Source organism: Hypanus sabinus, chromosome 5, assembly GCF_030144855.1.
Source record: "Hypanus sabinus isolate sHypSab1 chromosome 5, sHypSab1.hap1, whole genome shotgun sequence".
Classification (NCBI taxonomy): domain Eukaryota; kingdom Metazoa; phylum Chordata; class Chondrichthyes; order Myliobatiformes; family Dasyatidae; genus Hypanus; species Hypanus sabinus.
The window spans coordinates 30,372,927-30,394,701 of NC_082710.1; the positions used below are offsets into that span (position 1 = coordinate 30,372,927).

Here is a 21,775-nt window from a genome sequence, read left to right on the forward strand (position 1 = left end):
CCAGCAAGAATATTATTCCACTTGAACATTGAAGGAAATCAACTCCGAAGCTGGAAAGGCAATAGATTTTGAAAATCACCCGTGTAACCTGACAGAGAACCATTTCAAGTAACACACACAAAATACTGGAGGAACTCAGCAGGTCAGGCAGCATCTATGGAGGGAAATTAACAGTCGATATTTTGAGCCAAGACCCTTCATCCGATCCTGATTTTGTGTGGGCTGATCAAGATTTCTAGCATCTGCAGAATCTCTTGTCTCAGAGAACCATTTCATTTGATCCTCCTGGTTAAAGATGTGACTATGCTCATGCCCTGTGTTCTATGGCCCATATTACATGCATAAGATTTCAAGTAGTTTCCATTCCCTGTTTGATACAAGTGATGTCAAATGGACATACCTTTAAAATAGTAACACATTTTAGTGTAAGTAATATAGCAGGTTTAGATTAAAAGACTGTATGACAGTGAGATAAGCTCTTGTACTTCGTATTAAGCTCAACCAGCAGCCTATAGAAAGAAAAAAAGTCTCCTGACTTTAAACGCTTTGAATTTTTTGGTCTGACGAGATTTTTCAAGCATGCTGATGACTCTCCACTGAAATTCATACAGCTGGAATTTGCCTACAGTTGAGAACTCAGCCTGTGATGTTGATTTTTTATTATTAGGTCTTGGGGCTATACAGGAACTTTTCAGTGTTGGGTTCACCACGTTATCATCAATTTTTTAAAAAGGCTTTTGATTTCAGTTTTGAACTTGATTATTATCTTAAGAAGCTTTGATGTTTTCTGTATAGGAGTTAATTCCTCTTAATGACTCTGTATTAGTTAGGTTCATTTTGCTGTGAAGCAATCATGATTCTTTTTTAAGGCATAGCAATTTTTAAAGAAAGAGAAAAGTGTAAGCTTATAACACCACAGTGTGCAAAATACGATATGATTTATTTATTTGGAAAGCAATTAGTCATTGACTTCAGAAGAGGGGGAAGGGGGTAGTGGTGCACCTGTTCCTACTGAGATTGAGGGCTGAGAATTTCAAGCTCTTCAGAGAACTGTCGAGGTTCAACCAATGCATGTGATGGCCAGGAAAGCTCACCAATGGCTCTACTTCCTCTAATTTATACAGTGGGGTTAATCTTTCACACATTCTAAGTACATTACTGTTCTCTGTGCTATCTCAATACAATCCATTGTGCTTCCCAATGCCTCAGGGGAGCAACCAACATAATTAAAGACCCATCCCACCCTGATCATTTCTCCCCTCTCCCATTGAGTAGAAGATAGAAAAGCATAGCACTAGGCTGAAGGACAGATCAATCCCGTTGTTACAAGACTATTGAATTAACGTCCTATATGCCAAAGATGAAGTTTTGATCTTACAGTCTACCTTGTCATGGACTTTGCACTTTATTTGTTTCCCTGCTCTACACTTTCTCTGCAGTTGTAATTTTTTCCTGTGTTTTATCTTCTTGCACTACCTCAGTATACTTCTGCATGAAATTTGGGCTGGGTGGCATGCAAACAAAAGTTTTTCAATGTATCTCAGTACCAATTACCAGTTACTGACCTCTATCCAGCTGGGCTAGGAACTTACTGGCATGAAAATAACACTACAGTTCACAAGAAGCATGAGATCTTTATTGCGAGAGTCACAGAATAGTAGAGTTGAGTTTCTGCATGTTAAAACTAACAGTATCAGTGCTCCTTATTACTTTGCCCCTAGAAAGCTTGTTCATTGTGCATGTGGCCAAGTAAGCCTTAAGGTGACCCTAACAGGATGTACCTCAGGAATTCTGTAAAGACATGAGTGAAACGCTGAATGCTTGAACTTTGGGGAGGCCTGCAATGTAGCAATATACCTGTGCCCAATCTAGCTGGCCTTGCTTGCTAAAAAAAATTGTGTAGTCTTTTCTACCCGTCATTCAGTGAGCAACAACCGTTAGTTGCATTGGAGATCAACAGGCTGGAACCATTCTGGGATTAGAAAGCTTGAAAGCTGTTCCAAGCACAGAGTTGAGAGTGCATCGGAGGTTTGTAGGAGATCCCACCAAAACAAAGAATGTGGTCTGAGCATTGATCCTTAAGATAGCATGTTTCAGGGGAAACAGCGTTTGTGAAGCTTGGTTGTTCTGAGAGTAACTAAGAAATACAAATTTTCAGACTTGTGTACAATGGAAAGTAAATGCTGGAGAGAAAAAGAATCCCATCAATTAATTGGGAGATGAATTTCACAATAGGCGCCAAATCTCTTAAAAATGTGTGCCAAAATACCTTGTTCCAGGTATTTTTTGGGGCAGGGGGAGCTTAATGCACTTCCAGCGTGTTGGAGTTTACTGGATCAAATGTTTTTCACTTGGAAAAAAATTATCTTATGGTGGTAAAAAGGTGGAGCCTTCCAAAATCCTTATAGGGGGTTATACCAAGTTTTAATTGGCACAAATTCCATTGAAACCTTGAGAACATAAAAGGGCTGTTCCAGGAAGACATGGAATTCACCCCTCTCTGCTTTCCAGATGTACTGGGAGAGTTGGAAACTTTACTTTTCTCCCTCACTGCAGGTTCTACCATATATTCTGTATTCCCATGAGCATAAATTAAGTTTCTGCAGTCTTTGTCCTCAGGCATTGAAGTCAATATTTTCAGTAAAACTACATGATTTTAAAGCCCCTAACCTCTTTTAAAAGGTTCAAGTCTTAAAAAATAAAGTTTTCTCAGTGGGAAATGAGCTAATTCTTCCAGTAACCTTAAGATTACCACAAGGAGAGTGATGATGAAAGAAAAACAAAAATTCAAACCAACTGAGCCTCAGTTTCCCAAAGCAGGCAGGCCAATTTTGAACTCAATTTGATTGAGTAGTTTTGTTTCAAAATATACTTTGTGCCTTAAAGGTTGCGATGACTATTATCACAAAACTGATAATTCTCATGGTAGAGTGTTACACAAAGATTAACCAGCACTGTTCATTTAAGAGGGACATCATTATTTATGTCTGGAGACAACAACTTGCTTTGTTTGAACATGTGTCTGCCAGTGACTCAACTTCTTACAGCTACCCCATTTGGAAGCCTATGAGTAAGATAAGCAGGTATGTGCACTTGTGCTTGAGAAAAGTCATGAAAAATATTTTGCGAGAGTTCTCCCAAATGCCAACTTTGATATGAGACTGAAAATTCTGGATTGAGGCGTGAGCAATGATTTAGTGGATCTGCTAGCAAAGTTATGGTGGTGAATCAAAACAACTTGACAAATATTTCCACTCATAGTTTTGTAATTAGAACGTACAATTTTATTACTCCTCACTAAAACTCAGTTACTAAAAATCGAGGCTGACATTTCCACAGTGTTCTCCTTCCCATCCTCAAAAGGTTTTTTTTTACAACCGATAAGAGTATTTTTGAATTGCAGTCAGCATTGCAGAAAACAAAGTAAATTTGTTCATTTTCACCTGTAAATTGACTCATTTCTCTAATAGCAGGTCACATCTGTTACATGCAAAGTTGGTTTCATATACTAGATTATAAGTCCACCTGACATACTGTATTGTTTGAAATTGTCACCTGGTTTCTTTCAGATTAGGAATTTAAAACTTTCATTTTGCCATGTAGAGCCTAACCTTTCTACCACAGCATTGCTTGATCAGTCATTGTGATTTTGAAGGTGCTTTTTCAATATTGGAAAGATAAATGCTATGCTCTCTTTCCCCTATTTATGTCCTTTTTTCAATGCTACATGAGAAACCATATTTCCTGGCTCTTTCTCATATTTCATCTTATATATTCCTATCACATAGAAGACCTTACTACCTCACAGCATCATCAAGTCCATTGCCCTTCTCCTACCACCCACCAACACTAGGAGTAATTGGCAATCTCCAAATAACAGCATGTCTTTGAAATGTAAGAGGAAACTGGAACACATTGAAAATGGCATATCCCACTTCAGAATTTGAGCGTATTCAATAGCTGAGTAATTCACATTGTTTTTAAATGAATTATTTCAGATAAATTGTTAATCTGATCCTTTAGTTCAGAGGGGATTAAATAGTCAAATGAGAGGATTTGAGTGATACCGTTAGGTTGCCAATAACTGCTAACTGGATACTAAACATAATTTGCTGTTTGAAGAACTGTACTGCATTTCTCTGTATGACACCTGTGGTTTTCATTATCGATTAATTGGACATAAAGCCCTTTTTCATACTCTGAAAGTCTGGGAAGACACTTTCCTTATGCAAGTTGTTCCTTTCTTTCTTTCTATAAGATTGTTCACAGCCTCAAACTCTAACTAATTAATCCATCAAATCTTACCATGAAAATCAAATTTAGACTCTGCCGCAAGATCAATTCCTGCTTTAATGATTGGGAACATGTGCTGGATAGTCATCCCACAGTTTACTGTATGTGTTAAGTACTTAAGTTTGTTTCATTAACCAATACATGGATATTCATCCTGATTAATATTTCAGAGTTTAAATTTCAATATTAAAACAGGCAGTGGCTACTGTTAGCATTTCTCTGACATCCTTTAATGTTTACTAATGATGACCTGAGGGCCTTTTACTTGTTATTGAGAGCAATCATAATGAGTACCTAAGAGGTTAGTAAAGGGTCAGACTTAAATACTTCTTCATCACAGTAAAGTCATTTCAAAGAGTTTTTGACAAAGATATAGCCGGGCAGTTGTAAATCTCTAAAGTAATTCTTGTTAATTTTATTCCCTTTCTATTGATTTGTTTTAATAGCAGTTTACCAAAAAGATGCTGTATAAACCTATGCATTTTTGCAAATGGTAGATTATTTGTGGAGAGTGTAAGCTTTTTTTTCTCAGGAAAGATTCAGCATCTGACACCTTATACGTTTCTAATTTGGCTAAAGATAGACAATGTACATGCAAATGAGCATTTTGAATCAAGTGACAGAAATAATCAATTTGATATCAAGAAAGCCAGAGACAGCAGCATCATAACATCTTTCCTAGCCAAAAACCTTACTCTCTATCATACATCTGTGGAACATTTTTCCTTTGAATAGTTTTACCTCACGTGGAGATGACTGCAAAGACAGTGTTTTGTGAGCGATGTAGCATTAGCTGAAGTCAGCAGACTGCCACTGTTGAAATGTGGGTTTCTGCTATCTTTGGAGTAGATAGAATGTAAACACATTGTAATGTTTATGTGACATAGTAAAGAGTACTTGTTGGAGACTCCAGAAACAGTGGGAGATTGGGACATGTCTTCAAAGATGATAGTGTGCATGTTTGAAAGGGTGAAAGGGCATATGTCTGCAAAGATGATAGAGCCCAGCTTAGGTCCCTGCTGTTAAAGTAATTGATTTTATTGCCTGATGTGCCAGCTGATTTTTACCTAAAAATAAAATGAAAGTTGGTAAGTTGACTAAGTGAATGCGATACAGCTGAAGTAATAATATTCTGGCACGTATACAATATGATGGTAAGTGGAAAGAAGCAAAATAAGAAAGATATCAAACAGCATTGCAAAAAGATATTTTTGTTACTTTTCTTTAAAGTTGTAAACATCTTCAAACCAACGTGGCAGAACGTAGGTGTTGTCACCTCTAGTATTTCAGTTTGACAGAGGTTAATTGGTATCACATCACAGGGTAAGTTTCCACTTCTGTTTGGATTCAATTAACATCAGTAAAAGAACTGTGTTACCGGTTGAAACTTACTGTCAGAGTTCAGTGAAGTACTGTACAGAGTTCTCTTCATTGTAACATTAAATTTATTAAGCTAAAACTAGGTCACAGAGTCATGTAGAGATACAGCGCACCAACAGATTCCATCTGATTCTTCCAGCATACCCATCTTCCTTTTGCTCCCCCTCCTGTCTGGTCAATTAACCTACCAACCTACATATTATCGGGATATGGAAGGAAACTGCGGCATCCAGCGGAAACCCACGCAGTCACAAGGAGATGGTGCAAACTCTACGCAGATTGTATCCACCTGCTGCCATTATCCTTCATGATGGGAGAAGTTGTGTGTTTGTGAAGCTGTGTGTGATTGACTTGGGCAAGGAAATACAATGCATTTTGCAGACGGTAAATATTGCAGCCACTGTATGCCGGTGATGGAGGATGGTTGATAGGGTGACAAACTAATGGAATTCTTGAGCCACTTGAGAGTTCTTGGTGTTTTAATCAGCCTAGTAAATGTGTTCCGTAATATTCAATATATTGTTTGATTAAGAATTCTTTGTTGTTTCCATAATTCATTATGGGATTACACCACCATTACACCAACATATCATAAGTGCATGCCTTACTTAAGTAAAAACAAAGGCAGTACATGAGTTATCCCCAGTTCCATGTTTTCCTTTCACTTAATTTCATGTTTTGGTGTTACAAAATATAACAGTGGCAACAAGTAAGTTTTAAAACGAACCCAACACAACTACATGCCTGTTGAAGCGCAGAAAGATGGGAGAGAACAGAAAGGCAGAAAACAGATGGAATTCATGGGTTCATAAATGGTGGTGGTGATGATAAATAAATAGATAGATAAATAAATAAGCAAGCAAGCAGAATTGACTGGCCACATTGGAAAGACAGACACGATTGACTGCATAACAAGTACAAGCAGTCCCCAGGTTACGAACGAGTTCCATTCCTTACTCCGTCTTTAAGTCGGATTTGTACGTAAGTCGGAACAAGTACATCTGGTATTATTTAGCATCAGTTAGTCAAACATTTGTCAGTATATAGTATATATTTTATCTTTCTATGCATATAAATCACTTAAGAAATGTATGTATTCCAATAATTAAACCATTGCGTTGCTTAGTAATGATTGTAGCTTTCATCGGGGCAGAACCTCTCACATGCTCTATTATTCTCACTTTATCCTTTATCCTTTAAAATTGTTCTGACCATTGACCGACTGTAGCCTAACACTTTTCCAATGACTAATGACGTTTCAGCTCTTTCCAAACGCTTAATTATTTCCACTTTATTTTCAATCGCGATCGCTTCCTGTCAACAGAATAGAAACACTGCGGGCGGTGGGTCCCGACCTGTGCAGGTTCTCAAGGTCCGCTGGGTCCTAAGGACCACCGCACTGAATTCCCCAGGTCCTAAAGTCCACTGCACTGAGACATTAAATGGGACAAGTGGGGGTTGTGCTGGGTTTGGGTATTTGATCCTCCACAATATTCAGTGTGGGAATTTAAACTGGAGGTGGCAGTGTTTTTTTTTAACGACGTTGAGTTGTGAGTTTGACATCAACCTGGCACAGGAGCAATCTGTCACTGGATCGAACTTGGGAATGGGGGGGGGAGGTGCGCGGTATCAGGGTGAATCTTCCTAAGAAAATTTTAAACCAAATACAAAGTTACACACTCAACACTGTATCAACCGCAACGACTTAAAATGGCAGACTGCATTGCAATCTGACTTAAAATGGCAGACAGCGTCGCGATCTGACTTAAAATGATGGACAGCATTCTCCTTCCTCGGTTCATAAGTACGAGTTGTCCGTAAGTCAGACGTTCATAACTCGGGGACTACCTGTAATTTGATGTTGTATACTGAGTGAATTGAGCAGTATTTTGAAGCAAATGAAATAGCTAACAAGAAACAAATGCCAGTTTTGCTGAGTGCAATTGGTAGAAGAGCATACAGTTTGTTTACAACTTTAACTACCTCAACCAAACCAGCCGAAATGACCTTTGCTGATATCGTGAAACTAATGCAGGACCATTTAGAACCAAAACCTAAATTGTTGAATGCCAATGGCTTTAGGTTTCATAAGCAGAATCGAAAGGAATGGGAGTTCATTTCAACTTATGTGACTTATTGAAGAGATTGTCTGAGTATTACCAGTTCAGTGTCAGGCACTGAGAAATTGTTTATTTTGTGGAATCTTACAAAAAGCATTCCAAAATGGCTGTTAACTGAAGTACAACGTATATTTAAAAGAACAGTTGAAATCACTGTACCAATGGAAACCACAGCCAGAGATGCAACTGAGTTGCAGTCAGGAATGAAAGTGAGTGAGAACAAAATTGCAACGTCCTAACTGAAACCTGCCTGGCCAAACAAATTGTGTTACCATTGTGGCAAAGGTTCACATACACCAGACAAATGCAGATTTAAAGGTGAAACTAGCAGAAACTGCAACAAAGTAGGACACATACGAAAAGCACGTAGAGCAGACAAAAATAAGTGGACTGCACAGGGAAGAGAAAAAGATAAAAAGACAAAATGCACTTTCAAAATGAGCATCAATCTGCATGCTGTTGATGAAAAATTTGATACTGATAAGAGTAATGCAGGACTGAGTAAACTTGAGATTTACAGTATGAAAATAAACAATAGACAAGCAATACGGCTCACATCGGAAGTGAATGGCAAATTAATTAAGATGGAACACTGGCTTGGCTGTTTCAGCCATTCCACAAAATGAATTTGAACAGCATTTCAAAGATACTGAACTGAAGCCTGCAGATATCCAATTAAGAACTTATACTGGAGAAAAGATAACTCCTGTGGGAATGGCATTTGTAACAGTGACATACAACAACCAACAAGTTACATTAGGCTTGTATGTGGTAAAAGCAGGGTGGGGGGTGGACCAGCATTGTGGGGTTGTGATCGGCTCAGACAACTGAAACTTGATTGGAGATCCATCCACCATTTGCATGCCACATCCCCTGCAATACAGTCAAGTGAAAATGAACTAAGAAAGGTACTGGACGACACCACAGCAGTGTTCAAGGGCATTGTAAAATTCAGACCAAAAATTGCTATAGCAGGCTTATTTTTGGAGTAGTACCTGCATCTGTACTCTGACAAAAACCTATGGACCAGGGTTGCGAAAATGCTGGCGTGCTCGGTGTTACCGGGATGACATTGTAAAGGATTATAAAGGAATATCTCCAAAATCTTAAGACTGTGTTAAAAAAGATTTAGAAGTTCAAAGTTCAAAATAAATTTATTGTCAAAGTACATATCAACGTGATTCTGATCAAGATAGCACCAGCGAACAGTGATTCCTTGGGTGAAATCTTCTGGATAGCCGATCTCTTCAATTATTTCACTTTCTCTACACCTTCTGCTTGTTCCTTTTGTCTTGTTTGTGTTATGGAGACTGTTGGACATTCAGTGTGGAACTCCATCGGATGATCTTGTGCTCTGCTATGTCCAGAGATGTCATGGAGATCAGAGATGGGCATCTGAAAAGGATAGAAACCATGCGCTGACTCATGGAGAGGACCAGAGTCAGGGCGCAGGGTCGGGGATGACTCCATCTCGAAGAGCTGAGGAATATTGAGGCATCGAGGTGAATGTGGAGGGGTCAGCAATTGCTGCCCATGGAGGCCATTGGCATAACAAAGATCAGAAGCCGGGTTGGTGCCGTTTGCACCTAGTATGGTTGCGCTTCACGGAAGGACTGAGTTCATGTGGCCTCTGTCCTCACATGCAGAGGGAAGGATGTGTTCAAGATTCTGAGATATATGTGATAATTGGATTATATTTTATTTTGGTCTCCTTCGGTGTTTTCTTTCTTGTGGCTGCTTGCGGGTGGGTGATATGTTAGTTTTTTGTGTGTTTGAGAAGGGTCACTGTCGCTGTTCTTTTCTGTGAGTGAGGAGGTCGGGGATTGTTATTGTCCCTATTTTCTCTTCTGCGGGGGAGGGTTTGTGAATTTGTTGCTATTGTCACTGTTTCTTTCCCCTGCAGGGGAAGGATAGGGGATTTAATGCTATTGTCGCTGTATTCTTCTGCAGGGGAAGTGGTGGAGGTTCTTGGGCCTGTGAGTTTTGTTTCTTTTTTTTGTTTTTTGTGGGTGGAGGGGGAGTTGATGTCTTTTCTTTCAACAACTTCTACAGTCTTTCTATATTTCATGGCTATCTGGAGAAGACAAATATCAGAGTTGTATTGCACATGCATACTTCGACAATAAAATGAACCTTTGAACATATACATCAGCGTATACAACCCTGGGACTCCTTTTCTTGAGGGCATACTTAATAAATCCAGAATCCATAACGGATCAATGAAGGACTCCACCAACTTTAGCATTTAACCAGTGTGCAAAAGAACACAAATCGTGCAAATGAAAAAAAATAAATAAATAACAATAAATATTGAGAACATGAGGTGAACAGTCCTTGAAAGTGAGTCCATAGGTTATGGGAATGTTTCAACGATGAGGAAAGTGAATTTTATGGGTTCAGAGCACAATGCAGTAAATGTGAATTCTTTCAACCAAGCATCACTTACTATGGTCAAACCATCAACACACAAGAATTACACAAGTGTGCTGAAAAAATTTCAGCTGCGCTGGATATCCCCAAGGCCAAAGGTCATGTCATAGTTGTGGTCTTTTTTAGGATTTGTTTATTGCCATAGCAGGTTCCTGCCAAACCTGGCTACTATGCTCCACCTCTTGAATTTATTACTACAGAATGGAAAGAAATGCAAGTGGACAAAGTTAGGTGAAGTGGCTTGCCAAAAGACAATGGAAATGGTGATGGCAGACACAGTGCCCATACAGAACAATCCACATCATCCAGTGAAGCTTGCCTGAGATGCTTTGCCTTATGGTATAGGTTACATGTTATGAGTGATGGAAGTGAATGTCCCATAGCCTTTGCATCGTGTTCCCTTACTGCTGCAGAAAGAAGTAACATACAGAATGGCAGAGAGGCCTTGAGTCCGGTTTGGGGTGTAAGACATTTCAACCAGTACTTGTACTGAAGGTAGTACACTCTTACTCCTGACCATCAATGACTTGTGTCCATTTTCAAACCACAGAAGGGTGCCCCACTAAGAGCAGCAGCATGAATTCAGAGATGGGCTCTGTTGCTTGGAGGACACAATTACAAGATTAAACTCAAGACTAATGGAAATGCTGATGGATTGTCCGCTTTACCCTTGGGAAAGGAAATACCTGAGTAATTTACCAGAGGATACCCCTCTTGACATATTCTCCCTAATGTAAATCAAAAGTCTCCCTGTAACAACAGAGACCAGGTCCCAGACAGTCCTTCCAGGTGAGGCAACACTTCACCTGCGAGTCTGCTGGAGTCGTCTATTGCATCCGGTGCGGCCTCCTCTACATCAACGAGACCCGATGCAGATTGGGGGACCGCTTCGTCGAGCACCTACGCTCCATCCGTCACAATAGACAGGACCTCCCGGTTGCCACCCACTACAACTCTGCCTCTCATTCCCATCTAGATATGTCCATACATGGCCTCCTTTACTACCATGATGAGGCCAAACTCAGGTTGGAGGAGCAACACCTCATCTACCATCTGGGTAGCCTCCAGCCTGGTGGTATGAACATTGAATTCTCCAATTTCCGGTAATTCCCTCCCCCTCTCCCTTCCCCTATCCCAGGTTCCTCTCTGCCTCTTCTCCCCTTTCAACTTTTTGCTTCTTTATCTCTACAGTTCTTTCATGCTTATCCCCTCCCCCTCTCCCCTTTATCTTTCCTCTGATTGGTTTTCCACCTGGCACCTCTAGGCCCTACCCCCTCCCCTTTCTCTATTACTGGGCTTTGGCCCTCTTTTCCCCCTCATTCCTGATGAAGGGTCTCGGCCTGAAACGTTGGCTACTCTTTTCTCACGGATGCTGCCTGGCCTGCTGAGTTTTTCCAGTATTGTGTACACATCCTCTTGTACCGTCTGTGTGGAGTTTACACGTACTCCCTGTGACCCCCATCAGTTTCTCTCAGGCCCACCTGTTTCTACCCACAAATGGAAGATATGGAAGAGATTAAGTTAACTGTGGGTTGAAGAGCGGTAGGAACTGGGGAGCTGTTGGGAATGTGGAGAAGATAAAATAGAATTTGTAATAGTTTAATGTAAATTTGGGGCTTAATAGTAGGCCTAGTCCAATAGGCTGAACAGCCAGTTTCTATGCTGTATAAATTGATGACAGCACCAGATGTCAGGATCAAGCGCAGATTCCTCTTTGGGCTGAAACGTCAACTGCTTATTCATTTCCATAGATGCTGTCAGACATGCTGAGTTCCTCCAGCAATTTGTGAATGTTGCTTTGGATTTCCAGCATCTGCAGAATCTCTTGTGTTTATAATCAGGCAGCAGCACTACCTACTGTTTCACCATGCTCATTATGTTAAAGCACTAACCTTTGGGATATCTTGTGTATTTGATTGTACATGTGAGAATAGCCCAATCAAATTTCTCGTATATATATCAAAATAAATATACTTCTTTCCCAGAGGATAGAAAGCACTATGCCCTCATATTTAGCTTCAGTTTCGATATGTATGTGGTTATCACTCATGCATGCCCTCACTATTTCTCATCTTTATTGATGATATAGAAGTTGATTTATCAAAACCTGCATTGATCTCTTTACTGATTACACCATCCTCTGCACAACCCCATCTAAAAGACACACAGTGATTGAGTCACTCGTGGCAGATTTCGACATAATTGGACAGTAGGCAGACAAATCATGTATTTTGTTCAGCGTAGTGAAGTCCAAGTCAATAACTCTGTCATGAAGGATGGACTGTGATATTACCTGCCTTCACTCACTCTCTAAGGATGGTGAGTATTTTCAATTAGAGTATATGCGGGGAGGAGAGAAGTACATAGATGAGTGGGTCCAGGTTAGATTATATTTCTTTTGAAATTTTGCATACATGGATGTAATTGCTTGATAATAGAACTTTTTCACTACACAATGCCACCAATTAGTAGAGTTTCTATCACTTAACCTCAGTCCCATATATTAATCCCATTTAACTCCCCCTTTTCCACCCATTCTGTGGCCTTTCGGACAGATTCCTCAACTAAGGTACAATAAGAAGTAAATCCCTCTGACAGCTGAATAAAAATACCTAAAATAATTTTATGGCTAACTCTTAATCATCAGCAGCAGAGAATATCATTGGCGGGAATGCTAAAACAATTGAACTACATTGTGCTCAGCTTAATTACAGTTAACTAAGGATGTTAATAATTTTTTTATCCCTTTTTTGTTGCACTAAAGCAGTAGACTTTGGCAGTGTGTCAGATCCTTCGTGTTAAAGAAGTGCACAAGGGTTGGTTGTTCGTCCATCGTTGTCAATGAAAACTTCGACACCATTATGGTGATGATGATGGTGTTGAGACCAGTGCTTGATTTGGATTTAAGTGAGGGAGAGTTGCGCAGCGTCAGCCTCACTCTCTCTTCCCAATTCCCATCTGAATCCAGTGGCAAGACAAGAGTCGAGATGGCTGGAGATGGGACTGGACGTAGTGTGAATGACCAGGACATCTTCTGTGTCTTGTCGTGCTCTACGTTTTCCACGACGCTTGCAGAGACCACCTTCTTGACCGTTGGACCCTCCATTGGTCTTGTTTGCTCAATCCACCGGAGTCTGCCTTCAAGTGCTGGGATAGACAACTCCCCATCTCACCGAGAGTTTGAGACCCGTCAACTACCCTCACCTGGTTTAGCCAGCTTGTCGAAGCCTTTGCCCGGGGTATGGCCGCTGTCGCATGTGAAAAGCTACGGGGAGCCACAGGTGGGAGCTGAGTGCCAGGTGGGGACCAAAGGTGGACAAACCGCCTGAAAAGGACACGGAACGTTCCCCCACCAGAGGTGCTGCCCCTCCCAGAGCTAAAGGGGAAGATCAATGTGGCTAAATAGGAATACAGGAGAGAGCTGGAGAACAAGCTTGGGCAGAGTAGCACACGGGAGGTGTGGAGAGGCATGAAAACCTTCACTGGCTTCAAGCCCAGCTGTAGAGCCTCAGAATGTAGTTATGAACAGGCTAATGAGTTAAACCAATTCTTCAATAGGTTTGACACTTGTCTTACTGTACACACCCCCCTCAGCACACCAGTCCAGGTGCTGAGGCACCCAAAGTTCCCTCAGCACAAATGCCTCCCCTCCTCCCTCCTCCTCCCTCGTTCAACATGTGGATGAACAACACAAGCTACCTCTGTCTATATCCCCTCCTTGACCTGCCCCTGCCATCCATACCTCCACATACCAGACTATGCATTCCAGGCACCAACCACACTCTGTAAAATAAATTTGCCCCTCATATCTCCTTTGAAATTACCCCTTTCACCTTAAAAGAATGCCCTCTGATATTAGTAATTTCAACTGTGGTTTTCTGGGTAGAATCAGAGGCTGATGGGCAACCTGAGAGAAGTACAGTATATTAAATTATGTGAGACATAGGTAGGTTAGAGTAGATAGTCAGAGTCTTTCTCTCAGGGTAGAAATGCCAAATACCTGATAGCATAACTTTTAGAGGGGGGAAAGTTCAAAGATGTGTGAAGCATAATTTTTACACAAGGCCTGATTGGTGTCTCAATTACAATGCCAAGTGAAGAGGTGGAAGTAGATTCAATAGCAATGTTTAAGAGGCACTTAGACAGGCACATTAATATGCAAGGACTGAGGGATGTGGACTACCTTCAGGCAGATGAGCAATTTAAATTTTCATCATGTTCAGCACCAACATCACGGGTTGAAAGGCCTGTTCTTAGGTTGTACTGGTCTATGTTATATGTTTAATTGTATTTCTCTTTGTTAAGAGTTGTTGCCAGATCATGTTGGACATATATTATTTTAATAAAGCAAACTAAATTTCTTAGACGAATCAGGGTACTTATTGCAGTTCATATAGACGATACAGTAAAATATTTAAATAAGGCAGTTCAATAACAAGGGAGGAAAGATTCTTTTAAAAAGCTGCAAGTGAACTTTACAAAAAGTGTTGCAAATTTTTTGATTCTCTTAGTATTTTGATTCTCTACATTTTTCTGCTTTTGTAGAGCAGAAATCGGATCCATGATTTACTATAAAGCATATGTCTGATTAGCCTTGGTGCTATCTCATCATGAAAACTTAAAGGAAAGTGAACACACAACTTTCCTGAGGTGATCTTATTGCTGAAACCTATTGCTGGTTGCTTGCAATCTTGATCATTCAAATGTGAACTTCTCTTTTGTTTCCAGTGTAGACAATGTTGGGGATTATACCTTTGCAAAAAAAGAGACATTTACAGAAAGAATGCTTGCATATGATACTGTGTGCATGAAACTGTGTACTAGAGTATAGAGACTATTTACTGAAAGAACATTATTATTTTTACATTGAAGTTTTGGAGTTAGTTTCAGTGATTTTTACAGAGAGACTAGAGATTTCATTGTGACATTGGGTAACGACTATTCCTAAGGTAATGAATCACATAATTAGGTGAGACTGTTGTAGTTGAGTAAAAGAGTAATTCCAGGAGAATTTTATCAAGGAACGTCGAGATCACTGAAGCTATAGCGATCCCCAGTTCTCGCTTCTTGGAGCCTGCTGAAGTAAGAGCTCAATGAGAATTGGGAATGATATTTCTGGGAAAGATGCTACAAGAATAGAAATCCCTGAAATCCTAAAAGGCTAATGAAGTTCTCTCTTTATTGTTACTGATGCAAAGTAGTATAGAAAAGATCAGTAAAGAATACTGAAGTTATATTCTACAAGCAGGACAATATATTTTAAGTTTATATCAGTAACTGAGATCAGGAGGTATCTATGTGGTGAAACTTTTTCATGGCCAAGAATGCTCACCAATGTTTCTCCTTCCTCAGAAGTCTAAAGAAATTTGGCATGTCTCCATCGACCCATACCAATTTTTATTGATAAACTATAGATAACATTTGGTCTGAATGAATAACGGTATGGCAACTGCTCTGTAGAAACAGCTCTATACATTATGAGAGCCACCTTCCTCTCTATGGACTCTGTCTATACTTCTTGCTGCCTGCGTAAAGCACCCAGCATAATGAAAGACCCCACCCACTCCAGACATTCTCTCTTCTCTTATCTTCCATCGGGTGAAGGTACAAAAGGCTAAAAGCACATAGCACCAGCTTCTATCCTACTGTTATTAGACACCTGAAAGGACCTCTTACACGATATGTTGGACTTGCATTCGATCTGATAATGATTTTGCACTGCACTTGTTCGACAGCTTTTACTCTTTATTCAACATTGACATTGCTTTTCCTCATTCTAGCTCAGTACACTGGAATGATTTGATCTGTATGAACAGTATGCAAGACAAACTTCTCACTGTATCTTGATACATGTGACAATAATAAACCAATACCAATACCAAAACTAATACTGACTTTCTATTATAGAACTGGAGGAAAAACAAATGCAATTATAAAAAGCTAGACTCTACAGTGAGGATGATCACAAAGTTGTTCAGGGAAGATGATCAAAGATCTTATTAATCCAGCTATCTTTCTGTAGGTCAAGGTTATCCAGGTAGCTCCAAAACATCCTTCAAATCAAAATTATGATATTATATCTGAGCGGTGACAGGGCAGCAAATTAAAAAAAAATAAAAAGGGATATAAAATCTGTTTAATCCTATTGACTCACTCAGATATGTAACAGGATATTTCCAAAGAACAAATTAAATGATTTTTCTAAGAAACTGAACTACAAATAAATGTTATAGAAGCATTCTAACCAGCTCTCCACTGTGGTAAATTTAATCTCTAATTACTTATTTCATTCTGCACTCAGTGGTCACTTTATTAGCTACACATTCACCTGTTCATTGAAGCAAATAGCCGATCAGCCGAACATGTGGCGGCAATGCAGTTCATAAAAGTATGAAGACATAGTTAAGAGGTTCAGTGTTGTTCAGACCAAATGTTAGAATGTGGAAGAAATGTGATCTAAGTGACTTTGACTGTGGAATGATTGTTGGTGCCAGATGGAGTGGTTTGAGTATTTCAGTAAGGGCTGATCTTCTGGGATTTTCATGCATAATGAAGTTTACAGAGAACAGTGTGAAAAACAAAAAAAAACACATCCAGTGAGCAGCAGTTCTGTGGGTGAAAATGCCTTGTTAATGAGAGAGGACAGAGGAGAATGGCCAGGCTGGTTCAAGCTAACAAGGAAGTGACAATAACTCAAATAGCCACGCGTTGGAACAGTGGTTTGCCGAAGGGTGTCTCTGAACACACATGCTGAACTTTGAAGTGGATGGGCTACAACAGCAGAAGACCACAGACATGTATTCATTTGGCACCTTATTACAGAAGGTACCTAATGAAGTGGCTAAAATATGTGAAGATAATTAAAGAGTGCAGATTTCTAAAGTACAAACAGCTGGTGCATGATACATACCAATATATTTCTCACTGTTTGAAGTGTCATATTTGTTGAAAAGAAAGGATAACACTTTGAAATTCCTATTAAAATTCTTGTAATCAATCCACAATTAAATCATTTCACCATGATTTGTAGTTAATGTGACAAATTGCAGCAAGTGTTTATTAGGACATTTTCTTTAACATGTATATTGACAGTAAGCCACATGCATATAAATTACAGACTACGCTCAATAAAACATTTTATTATTCATTTATTTTGGTTATAAATTATATTTCCATAAGATCTATCAAAATTAACCCCACCTCAGCAGTTCAATAATTAGAGTATTTTTAAACAAGAAGATCTAATACTAAAGTTCATTCAAAATTATGTCCAATTCAGATTCAGACCAGTTTATTATCATAAATATCAGGCTGCAAGGAAGTTCTTAGATTGGATGAAGCTCTCAGAGTAAACGGTATAATTACGGGAATGAATGCAAAACAGAATAATGTAAAGATGGTTAGGCACAAAGTGCAAAGATAGTAGGTTTAAACAATACTCAATAAAAATAAAAATTAAGTCTGCCAGTGGCTCTTGTGTTTAGCTTGAAACAAAGCAATGTTATAATTAATTAATGTTGCACTTTTTGTTACCATGGAAATAGGTATCGGGTTGGATCAAGAAGCTTACTATTTTCATTTTGAGAATCTCTTGAAGAAAATATGGCCCAAAATGGCACTTTCATAAATCTCATTATTTCTGTATTTTGACTGCCAGTAAAGAGCTCATTAAAAATTGAGAAGTATGTTCTTTCACATTTTCTGTCATTACTTTATTTTTAATGGCTTGAGAGATTCCCGAATTGGTTCAAGTCAGCGATAAATTAAATGATCATAAATTTCCAGCTTGGACATCCAACAAGGGAGTGATCACTGTTGATCCAATTAACAATTTGACTTTCTGACCTCTTTCTCAGATATATGATCAAGAAGGATCCCTACAACACTTTATTGATGGCAGTGACCCCAACAAGTCAAATTGGATGAGATACATCCGTTGTGCAAGACATTGTGGAGAGCAGAACATGACTGTTGTCCAGTACAGGTTGGTGGTACTTACAATTTTGACCTCTCAGTGTGACATTTGGTCTGACTGCAAATAGAAAAATACCTAAACCCATATCTACACTGCTCAAATTTATTAGTATGCAGTATATCATCGGTGGTCTTGTCTCTCAGAAATCAGAAGTAAGATGTTTGCTTAGTTTCATTAATAACTCCATCAGGGGTCCCAAGACAGTATACTGTCCAAACTAGACTGGAGTTGACAGATATGCATGCCGGATAAATGTGAGACAATGGATCATAAAAAAAGTGAAATCCAAAGTTGTTGTCATTGTTTTATATCAAGTTTCTGTCCCCTGATTATTGAGTGATAGTTCTAGCATTATTAACTGCTGATACCCTCTTAATCATTAACAAAGTTAACTTCAGTCTTTTGTAAAATGTTCATCACTTGACTGCCACAGATTTATTATCAGTGGGTCAGTGCTTCACCTGGAAGGAACGTTTGGGTCCATGGATGGTGGAAAAGAAGGAGTAAAATAACAGATAGCACATGCAAAATGCTGGAGAAACTCAGCTGGTCGGGCAGCTTCTGTGGAAAGGAATGAACAGTTGATGTTTTGGGCCAAGACCCTTCATCAGGATTGGAAACAAAGGGGGATGATGCCAGAATAAGAAGGTGGGAGAAGGAGAAGGAGTACAAGCTAAAAGGTAATAGGTGGTCAGGTGGCTGGCGGAAAGAGAGGTATAGGGCTGTCTGGATCAGATTGTTGCAATCATTCTATATCTCTGCCCTACTGTAGGAGAGTAGAAGACGAGGAGTCCTACTGGAGGAGTAGAATAGAGGAGCAGATGAATGGATAATGTGACCCTATGAAACCGCTCAATCATTCAATCACATAAGAGTGGATCTTCTAACTAAAACTCTCCTTCTCAACAGCTGAACACACAAAATACTGAAGGAACTCAGCAGGTCAAGCAACATCTATGGAGGAGAATAAACAGTCAGTATTTTTGGCTGAAACCCTTCATCAGGACTGGAAGGGGAGGGAGGAGTAGCCGGAACAAGCTTCATTTATCGACTGCTAGCTTGGACTCCTTCCCTTCAACCTCTGATGTCTTATTCTGATGTCTTCCCCCTTTCTTTCCAGACATGTTGAAGGGCCTTGGCCCAAAACTTCAACTGTTTATTCTTTTCCATAGATGCTGCCTGACCTGCTGAGTTCCTCCAGTATTTTGTATGTGTTACCCTAGATTTCCAATATCTGCAGGATCACTTGTGTTTATAAAATGGCAGGTAACTCCTTTTTGAAAATTCTTTTCTTAACACTTACAGGTAGAAAGTTGCAGAATATAGCTATTCACTACACAGCAAAAAGTATTCATTCAATGCCTTATGTAATTTTTGCCTATTAAATCTTCCCTCAGCATGGGCATCAAGGAAACCAATCTCAATCCAATCAATCTCTTCTCATAATTCTCCAGTCCTAGCAGAACCTTTGTTAATTTTCTCTGAACTCTCTGCAGTCCTATCAAATTTTTAGTGCAAAATGATAATTAAATCTGAATGTTCTGTCCACCTGTGACCTTACCAAAGCTTTGTATGGTTTTAGCATGACTGCCCGCTGCTGCTTTATCTCACTTCTATAGACCATAAATCATAAAAGCAATAAAATATAGGTGCAGAATTAGGCCATCGAGTCCACCTCCCATTTATCTGGGTTGAACTCCATCTGCCACTTCTCAGCCCAGTTCTGCATCCTATCAATGTCCCACTGTAACTTCTGACAGCCCTCTACACTGTCCACAACACCCCCAAGCTTTGTGTCGTCAGCAAACTTACTAACCCATCCCTCCACTTCCTCATTCAGGCCCTTTATAAAAATCATGAAGCGTAGGGGTCCCAGAACAGATCCCTGAGGCACATCACTGGTCACCGCCTCCATGCAGAGTATGACCTGTCTTTAAACACTCTTTGCATTCTGTGGGCAAGCCAGTTCTGGATCCACAAAGCAATGTCCCCTTGGATCCCATGCCTCCTTACTTCCTCAATAAGCCTTTCATGGGGTACCTTGTCAAATGTCTTGCTGAAATCCATATACACTACATCTATTGCTCTTCCTCCAAAAAATGTGTTTAGTCACATCCTCAAAAAATTCAATCAAGCTTGTAAGGCACGACCTGTATAGGATCTTCTCTATCAACTTACCAACCACTGAAGTAAGACTCACTGGTCTGGTAGAGTTATTGACCCCTTCCAGTTCATAACTTTTACCTACAGAGACTCCGTAGACAATCCATACATAACTTCCTCCTTTTCTGCAGCCATGGCATTATCGCTGATCTACAGTGCCACACTCCCACTTCTTTTGTCTCCCTCCCTGTCCTTTCTGAAACATCTAAAGCCTGGGACTTGAAGTAACTGTTCCTGACCCTGAGCCTTCCAAGTCTCTATAATGGCCACAGCATCATAGCTCCAAGTACTGATCCGTGCTCTAAGCTCCTCTGCTTTGTTCATGATACTCTTACATTAAAGTAGACACATCTCAAACCATCAGTCTGAGTGCGTCCCTTCTCTATCACTTGCCCATCCTCCCCCTCGCACTGCCTCCAAGCTTTCTCTATATGTGAGCCAACCACCTTTTCCTTTGTCACTTCAGTTCGGTTCCCACCCTCCAGCAATTCTAGTTTAATCTCTCCCCAATAGCCTTTGCAAACCTCCTGCCAGGATATTGATCCCCTTGGGATTCAAGTGAAATGAATGCAATCATTGCATTTGCCTTCCTCACCATTGACTCAACCTGCAAAATAACCTTTAGGGAATCCTGCACGAGGAGTCCCGTGTCATTTTGTGCCTCAGATTTCTGAATATTCTCTCCATTTAGAAATTAGTCTACTCTTGTATTTTTTCTGCCAAAGTGCATGACCATACATTTTCCAACACTGTATTCCATCTGCCACTTGTTTGCCCATTCTCCTGATCTGTCTAAATCCTTTTGTAGCCTCTCTATTTCCTCAAAACTACCTGCCCCTCCACCTATCCTCATATCGTCTGCAAACTTGGCCTCAAAGCCATCAATTCTATCATCCAAATCATTGACATATAACACAAAAAGAAGCAGTCCACGCAGACCCCTGTAGAACAGCACTGGTCTCTTTGTTCACACTCTTTCCAAATCAAGACAATGCTCTATCCATGTTAGTATCTTCACTGTAATACCATGTGCTCTTAACTTGTTAAGCTGCCTCATGTGTGGCACCTTGTCAAAGCCCTTCTGAAAATCCAAGTGCGCAACATCCACTGTTTCTCATTTGTTGACCCCTTGTTATTTTTTCAAATAATTCCAGCAGATTTGTCAGACAACATTTTCCCTTGAGGAAACTGTGCTGACTTTGGCCTATTTTATAATATGTTTCTAACTACCCCAAAACCACTTCCTTAATAATCAATTCCAAATTCTTCACAACCACTGAGGTCAGACTAATTGGCCTATAATTTCCTTTCTTCTATCTCTGTCTCTTCTCGAAGAGTGAAATTACATTTGCAATTTTCCTGTACTCCAGAACCATGCCAGAATCTATTGATTCTTGAAAGATCATTACTAATG

The 21,775-nt window shown here is 39.8% G+C and overlaps 1 protein-coding gene across 1 annotated transcript in view; it reads left to right on the forward strand.

The window, feature by feature from the left end:
- The window catches only part of prdm6 (PR domain containing 6), a 196,082-nt gene that overhangs the window by 84,619 nt on the left and 89,688 nt on the right, over window positions 1-21,775 (forward strand). The window contains exon 3 of the mRNA XM_059969658.1: window positions 18,080-18,207. Coding sequence (XP_059825641.1) covers window positions 18,080-18,207 — 128 coding nt within the window. The remainder of the gene's footprint in view (window positions 1-18,079; window positions 18,208-21,775) is intronic.